The sequence below is a fragment of the Colossoma macropomum genome, unplaced genomic scaffold, assembly GCF_904425465.1.
Source record: "Colossoma macropomum unplaced genomic scaffold, Colossoma_macropomum, whole genome shotgun sequence".
Taxonomy (NCBI): domain Eukaryota; kingdom Metazoa; phylum Chordata; class Actinopteri; order Characiformes; family Serrasalmidae; genus Colossoma; species Colossoma macropomum.
Window position 1 is genome coordinate 22,104,357 of NW_023494810.1, and position 12,028 is coordinate 22,116,384.

The 12,028-nt window shown below is 38.0% G+C and overlaps 1 protein-coding gene across 1 annotated transcript in view; it reads right to left on the minus strand.

The window, feature by feature from the left end:
• The window catches only part of mdfi (MyoD family inhibitor), a 63,149-nt gene extending 52,497 nt beyond the window's left edge, over positions 1-10,652 (minus strand). Inside the window, exons 1-2 of the mRNA XM_036559782.1 lie at positions 10,148-10,652; positions 7,452-7,598 (exon numbers count right to left, since the gene is read on the minus strand). Of these exons, the coding sequence (XP_036415675.1) occupies positions 7,452-7,560 (109 nt within the window). The 5' untranslated portion in view covers positions 7,561-7,598; positions 10,148-10,652. The remainder of the gene's footprint in view (positions 1-7,451; positions 7,599-10,147) is intronic.
• Between the last annotated feature and the right edge of the window lie 1,376 nt (positions 10,653-12,028).

Genomic DNA, 12,028 nt, shown 5'->3' on the forward strand with positions numbered 1-12,028 from the left:
CTACCAGGTTTTCAGCACAGGCAAGCTGAAAAATATGCGATTTGCAGTCTGCAAAGAAAACCGTTATCAACACAACAATCTGCAAGTTTCCTTATCTGCTTGACACGACACCAATGTGGTCTTTAAAAGCATGAAGCATTGATCCATTCAATTCCAACATAAAAAATATGAAGCGTTAAGAAGCGTAAAACTGCCAGGCAGTTTTAACATGTTTAGTATTTTACTCTGGGCAGTTTTAACATGTTTAGTATTTTACTCTGTGTTCCCTGGGACCTTTAACACCTAAACACGGTTTGAGGCAAATGTGTGCTGATTTACTAACTGCTAACTATGACCTTCCATTACCTTAGCTACATTAGCTCCTTAGCTACATTGCAAAACTAAAAAAGAAGAAAACAAAAAAGAAGCAAAAGAAGTAGCTAAAAAAAGCAAACTCTGGATGCCAAACATGTCTTAGCTGATCGGCTACACTTGGAGTTTGGAAATTTCTAAATTGCTTTTTTTTTTTTAAGAACTACTGTTTTAAGGCTACTTCTGTATAGCTGAATGGGATTCAGTTTCTAAATGGATTCAACTGCAGTAACTTTGCTACGTGAAAAGTGCAGTATGTTGCTTTGCAGTTGATGCATGGAGTGCTATGTAAAAACAGAACTAGCATGTGCTATCATAGCCCTGTAAGCGTTCACATTCACTATTGATATCTGAGCGTGAGTCCAGTAGACAGCAGCACAGACTGCTGTGGCACCAGCACCCAGAAACAGAATCAATGGAGTCAGTGTTGAGGCTGGGACAGGCGCCATATCCACAATCAGGCACTTCTTAATGCCCATATGCACCTCAGGCCTCATAATGCACCTCGAAACAGGAATGCAGGATTTAAAAGGTCTGGAGGGTGTTTTACAAAGCAGTTTCTTAGTTAACTAGATCACTCAAACCCAAAGTCAGACATGTCCAACAGAAGAAGAGCTAAGGGAGTGATGAGTTATTATTTTGTCGGCATCATGCCCATATTAGGAACTCCGGATTGGAGCAGTTTTTCTTTATGGGAAAATGAACACTGTTTTCTAAAATTTTCCATCACACCCAGTGGCATACAAAAATGCTCCAAAACTAATATGTACAGTTTTGCTGTATGTACATTTTTCTCTGGATCCAGTGATATTCAGGACACAATGCACATAGGTCAGAAATATATTAGGTTTAGGCAGAGTTGCAATTTTTCCCACAGTGCAAGACAACTTAGATCCGGAGTTCCTAATATAGGTCTGACACCCAATGCAGAATGCATAACTTCAAAGGTCTATTAGAGTGAGCAATATGGCAAAAATATAACATCACAATTCTTGAGACACTTAAACAAACAAAATGTACCACTAATGCCACATTCAAAAACAGATATGAAAAGTAATGACTACTATGATTTTTAATTCAACATCTGCAAAAATAAACTACTTAAGAAGGAACAATTTAAAAATACAATAATAACAAAAATTGTATCTGTACAGTTTGTGCAGTTCCCATACACTACTGTTGTTCTACAATCTCTCCTACATTCACATTGTCCTACAATGTTCTCTTTACACTCTTCTAGAATGTTCTCCTCTGTTTACACTGTTCTAGAATATTCTCCTTCACTCACACTGATCTACACTGTTCTCCATTCACCCTGTTCCTGAATGTTCTTCTTTATTCATACTGATATACAATGTTCTCCATTCACACTGTTCTAGAATGTTCTCCTACATTCACACTGAACTATAATGTTCACCTCCATTGATAACGCTCTAGAATGTTCTCAATGGAGCTGAACATTTACACTGTTCTAGAATGTTCTCCTCCATTCACATTGAACTACAATGTTCACCTCCATTGATAACACTCTAGAATGTTCTCCTCCAATCACTCTGTTCTAGAATGCTCTCCTCCATTCACACTAAATTGCAACATTCACCTCCATTTACACCATTCTACAAAGTTCTCCTCCATTCATCCTGTTCTAGAATGTTCTCCTCCACCCTATATTCACCCTATATACAGTGTTATCAGTTCTTTTTCTAAACATTCTAAAGACAACTGTCAGCATCATGTTGGTGTTAGTTAGGTCACCATGCTTTGGCCTTAAGTGACATTGCTATTAGACAATCCTCACCTTTTGGCTCAATCTGTCCAGCTTACTGAGAAATCCTACTTTGTGAAACACTGAATCTGAGTCATTAAGAGCCAGACAATAAAAACAGGCCTAGAAACAGCACTCCTCCTCCGAGATGCTCTGAGGTCAGGAGTGATGAAAGCAGGCTTTTTGTACATTCGTGAGTCCAGTTCCTGTGTTTGCCCTAAGGAGTAGGCCAAGCTAGCCCGAGCAACTGGAGTGCAATTTAGAGGAATAAAATGTTCTACCACAAATGCTGAGGTCCTCATGCAATGCCGAAGAGTGACATGGAAAGGCAGAGCTTAAAGGCATAGAAAGGTGGCTGCTGCTGAGTATGAACGCTAAGATACAAGTATAGACAAAGCCCCACTTGAAGAACAATGCATAGCTAAGCATAATTAGCGGGTACAGGACGGACCAAAACATGGCATGGTGGACTAATTTTGACTGCGGCTGAGTTGCTGTTGCACGCTGGTTGCGGCAGCTGTGCATGAACTGACACGCTTGCCCGTGGCTCAGTGCTGTTAGAGCAAATGCAGGACTGGGTCAGGACTTGCCCTGTAGCAGTGAATACTAAGGCTCCGCCTGCTAAGCTGATTCTTGTGGCAAACACTGTGGCAGTGTACTGAGGTGGTGTGCTTAAAGGCACTCGCTCCACATACTCCATATACACACACTAGGGGCACAAATCTTTGATCTCATGATAATTCAAGATACGATTCTTTAGCAATTTAGAACATGATTGAAAGCATCACGAAATTTCTAATTTTACCATCATTTGATTAGATTATGCTTCTTTATGAAGCTATTCAATTCATCAAGTAATCTCTTGATTCAATTCACTTACGATTCTTTAGGATAGTATTCAATGAATCATGAAATTTTACCATGATGTGTTTTAGTTATGATTCTTTAGGACACCATTCAAGCATCATGAAATATCAGATTTCATCACAATTCAATTTGATCATGATTTTTTGGATCTATTCAATGCATTGCAAATATTACCACAATTCAAATGGATTAAGATTCTTTAAGAAATAACTCAATGCATCATGGAATCTCAAATTTTTCCACAGTTCAATCAGTTACGTTCTTTAAGAAATGATTCGGTGTGTCATTCAATCTCAGCTTTCATCTTTCATCTTCATCTTCAGTTCAAATACAACTCTTTAGGTCATGAATCAGTGCGTCACAGAAATTTCATCATTATTCAATTACGATTCTTTAGGAAACAATTCAGTGCATCACAAAATATACAATTTTTATATAATTCTTTATAAAGTGATTCAATACATTCAATTCGATTACAGTTCTTTAGAAAACTATTCAATACATCATGAAATCTCAATTTTCACTACTATTTGATTTGAATATGAATCTCTACAATATGATTTAATACATCATAAAATCCCACATTTCACCACAATTTGATTTGATGTAGTTATTCTTAAAAAAAATAATCTGAACAGATAAGGAGAAAGAGACAGTTTAAGTTAAATTTTTTATACCTTTGCATTTGTAAATAGCCTGAACATTTTATTTTGATTAAAAACTGAGAGCATACTTTATTGAATGCTGTTATAATCACTTATTATCCACTATGACATTCCTACACATATGCAAAAATGGACACGCACACATCCGGGAACACATCCATCTGGAGGCATGCACACGAAACACATTTAAATGGAACCACACACTCATGCACCCCAGTGTTGTGTAATGCACTGTGACAAATCAGGCACTTTGACCCACTGCCAGGAAGACAAGTTGAAAGATCAAGGGGTCAGTCCCAAGTGGCCTATTCTCTTCAGTGGAATTCAGAGACCCTTTAAAGCTCCCACTTACTCCTCCGAAATACCTGTGACAAAGCCCTTTCTGTTACTTAAGCACCACCCGCAACAGAGGCAGACCAATACTCAACGTCCAGTCCCAGGCTATACAAGTAAAGCGCGCACCAAACCAACTCCAGATGAACAGTACAGTCCTACTGTACAGTAACAAGGAGCTGATTGGATATGGTCTGTTATGACATTAAGTTATTTAATTAGCTTATTTTTACCAGTTGTTTGATGTTCCTACTTGAACAGATTTTTTTTTGATTGAATTAAAACAAAATACTATGCAGGCCACTGGATTTCCTCCAAACAAAACTTATGGACCACACACAGCCATTCTAGAACAGCAAAAGGCCTTCACTACACTGTTGCCACAGTGTTGGAAGCACATAATTGTCTACAATGACTTTCTATACTGTTGCATTAACATTACCCTTCACTAGAACTAAGGAGCCTAGCTCAAACCCTGAAAAACAGCCCCGGACCATTATCCCTCCTCCACCAACCTTTACTGTTGGCACTGTGGTGTCCTCCTGGCATCTACCAAACCCAGATTTGACCATCAGGGTGCCAGGGTGAAGCATGATTAATCACTCCAGTGAACATGTTTCTTGTGCTCCACAGTCCAGTGGCGTGCTTTATACCTTTCCAGCCGACGCTTGGCATTGCACATAGTGATCTTAGGCTTGTGTAACCGCATGGTTATGTGCTTGATTTTATACACCTGTTAGCAATGGGTGTGGCTGAAACACCTAAACGCAATAATTTAGAGGGTATGTGTCCCCATATTTTTGGCCATCATGTGTATAATGTCAAATATCATTATATTATTTTCTATTAATATAATTTTATAGTATTGCCCAACCTTAATGCTCTGTCAAAGTATCAAAATATTTATCTGCTCCCAATTATGATGCTAATCCATTCATTTCCCTTCTGGAAGAAACAAGAAACAACATCTGAAGGGCAACTAAGGCCATGATGGGCTTAGCATGATTGAAATCACATGCAGTACGAAGCCTGTGTGTCTCCTCATCAGTTGCTGGACTGAATTCCACAACCCTGATCTGAGATCAGCTCTCATGCGCGTGTGAACACGTTCTCATGCGCTTCAGAGCCCAGCGCGGTACCGTAAACACAGGCCCGACCACAGCAAAGCAGCAGATGAGAAGCAGGGCACCCGACCAGCTGCATGCATCTGCAAGCAGGTTGGATCAAAGCAGCGAGGGTTATTTAGAACTGCTAGATTTGAGCCAAATATAGAGACTCATGGATTTTGCTCTCAAATCAGAAATGTGATTACGTTAAAGTGCTCTTGCAAATGTCTGAGCTTACATGTTAAATTGTCCTCGCATGGAATCATAAAGTGACGCTCACATAGGCGACAGTACACCAGAAAAACACAACCAGATGTCAATGGAGTTGGCCCATCAACCCTAGCAGTAGTAGAAAGAAACTCTGTAGAAATCTGAAAAAGTTTATTTTTTTTACCAAAAGCATTTTGTCACCATTAGCAAAGTAAATGTTCTTTGGAGATTTCCTAAAGAACCCTTCAATAAATTATTCTTTAAAGAACCATTTTTTGTGATTAAAATGTGAGCGTGAAGAACTTTTCCAAGATTAAAGCATCTCTAAAGCATCTCACATATTGTAAATGCTCTATACTAATAAAAAAGTTTTCCTAGAACCATATATCCAAGACAAGAACCCTTTAGAACCAGCATGAACTCAGCAAAGGCTATGAAACTGGTTACCATTTTGCTATGTAAAAACAAACAGCCAAATTGAACTAAATTTGCAATAACCCTCTGGAGTCCACAAACTCCCCATATGCATAAAATTTGATATTTCTATATATGTTTCTCTATCTTTACAATAATACAGCACAAAACATTTCCTGAATCTGAACCTGAATCTGAGTCGCCCTTTCAATTCCATCTTATCGCAAGATCATACATGACTCACATCCGGAGTTATTAGGCAAGATGAGAGGTGGAGAAAGATGTCATCTGCCTCTCACCATGTGTACCTGGTGGATTTGTGTGTTCATCTACATTTTGTTTGAAACTGACCAATGAACAAGATACACAAGAATTAAGATGATATGAAAAAACTGAGAAGGCCCTTGGACGCCAGGGGGTTAACTCACATATTGAATATGTTTTATTAAAATGTGAGAACTATGTATGCATTCTCTTATAGACATCATCTGTTGATGAAAGCTTGTAATATCTCATGATCAGCATTAGACATACTGCACACTCTTCCGTTAACTCTGAAAAACGCAGTGCTGAATAAAAAGGACTGGTGATTCAGCCTGGATTGTGGAAGTACTACACCTCACCCCACCCTGCACATTGTCATGATTACAATTGTTTTGCATGAAGGGGAATTCCAATGATTTGCTCCATAACAAATATTAAATGCATGTTTCAGGGCCTTGAACTCCTTAAACTGCCAGCAAACTGGCAAAATTTTAGTTTACACCTATATAAACCAAGAATAACTCAGCTAATTTGCATGATGAAGTTGTCTCTGAATTTATTGAGTACTAAAACTAATAAGAAAGTAAAGCAATGACCTTCCACAGGCAGAAATTTCTCTACTTTTGCTCTAAGACTTCTAAAACATTAATGCAGCAGGAGAATATTCTCCAACAGTTATTATTTTTACCCTATGTTAATACCTAATAAAAGGTCTCAGGAGAATACAGGTAACTGAAGCTAGTGCAGCCAGAATCCTAGCTATCAAGCTAGTTGGTAAATTGCAATTTTCTGAGAAATTTTTCATTTTAAAAAAAAAATGTCTGATGTCTGAAACCGGACGATGTGCTGAAAAGAACACCATGACATACAAGCAGCTTATTGTACAGACATGATAGTTGCCTACAGCACTGAGCACGTTCCACCAGTGCAGCTCAACAGCCGCGTTTCTACAACAATCTCATGCATGTTCATTATAACACGTGGTATTAACGTAGGATATCACACCACCTAATGTTTAAAAGTTCAGTTATGTTCTTGTTTAGGAATACTAGTGTCTTCCTATAGTTTGCATGAAATAAATCAATAAAGAAACAGGTTTTTAAAATGGCAGCAAATAGTTACTGGGGGTTGTTATCATGGTTACTCAGTTAACTGTCATCGGGCACAGGCCTGAAAACCAATATCATTTTAAAACACTGTGCAATATGTATTGTGAGCAGATGCTTTTGAGAAAAATGCCAGAATTGCCTTTTAATCAGTTAATGCTGCTAGTGCAGTCATGTGCAGAATCACTAACTAAACCAGACTACTGGCATTTCCTGTAGTCTTTGTAGGCAGAATCATATCTGATTCATCACACAATATGGAAACAAGTACATCAAACATGGCACTTCAGGTGCATTTTTTGTTTCAAGAATGATACACTAACCTACATTATAACTAAGTATAACCAACAGTGCAATAGATAACGTGTACCTGAGCTAGGAGCAGTGGGGGGCTCCGTGGGTGATGTCTCTGGGGCTGGATGGGCCCCATCTGGAGGTTCATGCGAGCTGGCACTGGGGCTGTGCTCCTCCTCCCACATCTGCTCTGGAGCTGCGAGCCAGGTGACCAGAAACTACCCTTCATACACACACACAGCAGAGAACATGGTTCAGCAGCCACCTTGAGAACGCATATTCCTACCCACCATCATTTGTTTCAGCATGGTTTCAAAGCATCTGTGCCATGTCAGTCCTAAATGCCTAAAGTAACAGACAGCTGGCAGGAAAACCAAATGCTGAAAAAGCAAAAAAGTGGCAGTACTTTAACATACACAAATCTGAGTTCATTTTTAGTATAAATGTTGTTATTGTTGCGATTCCTGTTTTTCTCATAGTACTATTCATTTTAATTGTTGGACACACGTCTTTGGTGGGTCAAATGCTTCAAAACTTCAAAAAGTAAAGTAAGACTTCAGAAACATACATTATTGGGTTCCTTAAACTTTTTTGGACGCATGCTGTTTAAAATAAATGAACAGGCCTAAACTTTGGATGGGCAATATGGCAATATTTCTCATTATCATGATAAATTATGTCAAATTACTTTACAAGACCAGAGACCAACTGCATGTTTCATGTATAAGAGAGCACAATTAGGCATGGTTAGAATTAGTGTGGTGCAGTCGTTGTTGCAACTTATCAAACATCAGAAGAACAAAATATCATGAAACGGCAAAATATCACAGTATTATAAAGTTATATCTTTGCCACATTGCCCATACTTAGCAAAGACATAAGCAGGGGGTGGCCAGGGGTCACCCAATTTAAAGCAAGTCAGTGAACCATCATCAGTCACACATCATCATTACGCTTTGTGGTGGAAATCTGCCATCAAAAAAGTTATCAAACAGTTCAACGACTCTGATAATGCTGCATTTAATGATTAGTGTATCTTGCTGTGATAGGCTAATTTGCTTAGCAAACAGACGAGTGAATGCATGCTGTGTCCCTTCAGCTGTGCTGCTCTACACTATGAAGTAGGCTATGCAATAGTAAGACAAATTAACTACCAAAAGTTACTCTGCTAGAAACATTTCTCATGTTAACTAATTACTTTTTTACAGCTGAATACATGCATGAGTTGTAGGCTACTTTATAAAGTGTTGTCTGGCCAGCTTTCAAATCACTAGACTGTAGCAAGGGCAGCCTAAATGAATAACATCTATGAGCTGTTTATATGAAATGATTTTCTTATAATGAATGTTATGCACTGAAAAAAAGTGATGCATTTAATTTACTTGATTCAGATACATTTCCTCATGAATGATTAAAATACATCAACACAGTTTTATCTTTCAGTTCACTTTCAGCAACAGTTGTATGGGTGTAACATTTTATTCATGTGGAAACGATGAACAGATTTAGTTATGTACAGTGAAAAAAATCTACAGTACTGCTATTTTAATTAGGTTTTTTTTTCTTAGCAGTGTGTCACCCAGTAGAATCTCTGGGTCTTACCAGACCACCCCATTCTAAAAGTTCTAGCAATGCCCCCGATCCCTAACCTAAATATACATTTAGCATAACTTGAGAGTAGAAAGGTAACAGTGTCATTTTTAATCACAATACTAATCATATTTTTGGAAGCTCACACATATTTCTTGGGTCACATGGTAAATAAGTAAGTAAGCAAATTAGAAAGTCAGCAATTAAGTAAGTAAGCAAGTAAGTATGTAAGCAAGTATGTAACTAAGCAAATTTGTAAGAATGAAAGAGCGACTAAGTAAGCAAGCAAGTAAGCAACTACACAAGTATATAAGTAAGCAACTAAGCAAGCAAGCAATAAGCAAAGAATTAAGTAAAAAAGTAGGTAAGTAAACAAGTAAGTAAGCAATTAAACAAGTAAGCAACTAGTAAGTAGTAAGTAAACAACTAAGCAAGCAAGTTCATAAGCAAGTATGTAAGAAAGTAAGTGAGTAAGTGACTAAGCTAGCAACTAAGCAAGTGAGCAAGTATATAAATATGTAGCAGAAAGCAAGTGAGTAAGTGACTAAGCAAGTATGCAACTAAGCAAGCAAGCAATAATAAGCAAACGGTTAAGGAAGAAAGTAGGTAAGTAAGTGATTAAGCAAGTTAGTATGTAAGCAATTGAATAAGCAAGAAAATAAGTAAGTAGGTAAGTAAGTAACTAATCAAGTTAGTAAGTGAGCAACTGGCAAGCAAGCAAGCCAGTATGTCAGTAAGTAAGCAAGTAAGTGATTGACTAAGCTAGCAAGTAAGCAACTAGGCAAGTGAGCAAGTATATAAATACTTAAGTAAGCAAAAAAGTAAGTGAGTAAGTGACTAAGCTGGCAAGCAAGTAAGTATGCAAGTACGTAAGCAAGTAGACTAAATAAATAAGCAAGCGAGCACAGGAACGTTGAAAAGGGCTAAAAATGGCTTAGAAAAACGTCAAGTCTCCTAGTGAAGTGTCAGGTCTGCAGACTAAGCGTGAATAACACTACCTCCACACCTCACAGAAAAGTGTTTTCCAGCCCACACCATCTCGTGCTGTTTACTGCTCACTAACGAGCCCAAACACGCTGCTGATGAACACTAGACAGCCAGCCTGCTGAGAGCGCCATGCCTGATAAAGCGCTAAAAACACAAGATAAACGGACTAAAGCCAGATTGTGTAGAAGATCTTACCTTCAACACTGCACGCTGCTTCACCGCTGCTCCACTAACACATATCCCGCCTGAGTCCTGACTGAAGAGCAACTTCACACTGTCCCCTGATCCTTCTTCATGTACTCCCTTCAAAACAGCCCCAAAAGTCTCAGAAGTTCTCTTATGACAGGTTATGACAGCTTATTACACATGCTGCCCCTTCCTGACTGTACCACACGCGCTAACGCTCGCTCTTTTGTCTTCAGTTCAGCACCTCACTGCACTTCCACAGACCTGACAGCAAACACTTCCAAACAAAAGTTCCCAAAAAGAAGTAAAACACACGAAGAGTCCGCAGCTCGTGTCCCGTCGGGCTCTCGGCGGTGTTGAGGTGAGCTCTCTCAGTCTGAGCTCTCTCTCTCTCTTCTGTCCGTGAACTTCTCGCAGTGTTGTGGAGGCTCAGCTTGAAGACTTTGTAACAGCAGCTCCTCGGCCAGCTCAGGACTTCTCAACAGGAAATTACATTCAAGCCTGATTACTGTGTGCTCCCTTCAGGCAAGCAAGCCACAGCTCAGCCTTCACCGCCTCTCTGTAATCTATCATTACACTGTCCCAGAAAAAGGAATGACTTACTGCTGTGTAAACACGCAAACCACACAATACAGCAATAATCATAATAATAATAATAATAATAATAATAATAATAGTAATGTTCCTGTTTTTTTTTTGGTTTGTTTGTTTTTTTTTAAAAACAAATAGGATTAGCACTGTTATTTATTTTTGAACTTTACTATTTACTATTATGTCAGTTTGCACACATGCTTTTTCCACAGTGTTTTCAGTTATGAATGTTTACAGGAACTCATGTATGTATGTGTGACAATGTGCACGTATGATTAAAAAATAGTTATTATTATTATTATTATTATTATTATAAAAGGTGTATTTATATAGAGCTTTTAACAATGACCAAAAGGAAGGGTCTGGTCAACACCGTATAGTAAAACAATAACACAACAAGATATATATGGATAGAGGATACAATTTTATACTTAATATAAAATATTGAATATAGAAAAAAAGGAGAAAGACCAGTCTGTCATTGGATGTGGTCAGTGGTCTGTCATGAAGTATTTAGATTGAACAATGATGACCGAGGGCTACTGTTGGAGGCCCATCATAGTAACAATGAGAAACAGAGCTATGAAAATCAGTCACTGTTACCAGTGAAAACCAGTGACTACTGTTAGGAGTGAATCACAGTGAAAATGAGAATTAAATCCACAAACATCAATGACTACTGTTAGAAGCTTATACATGATCTGTGAGTGTGAATGTGAGAAAAGCTCAGTGTGAGGCAGGTGAACAATGTCTACGATTAAATAATCTATTATTATTATTATTATTATTATTATTATTATTATTATACATCAATTGTGTGTGAGCTATTTAAAGATCCCATCTCTTACATTCATTTTTTCCATGAGGTCCACTTGTGCTGTTTTTGTATACTTCTACACTAAAACTCATTTTTACTTGCCTGTTTTTAAATAAGAATTAAACAGGCTGCCTTTGCTACTGTGCCTTTAAGACTGACATATGTAAATGAGCTCTGTTCTGATTCACTGCCCTATAATATGCCTACTTCAAAAAGCAGTCCCAGCTCAAACACTTCTTATAACATTTGGGCAGGGCTTAACTGCTGTAGGCTAAACAGGCACATATATATATATATAAGTGTTTTTTTTGTGACATCAGTAAAACAACAAAGTCAAAATGAGCCATTTTTGCAGCTTTTTTTCCATATGTGACTGTATGTACTGATGAGTGAATGGTACACTGTGAAACTAATAGTGTTTGCATATTCCATCACACTTTTTGTTTTGTTTAAAAATAGAAGGAAAGTTGTTTTGCATGAAA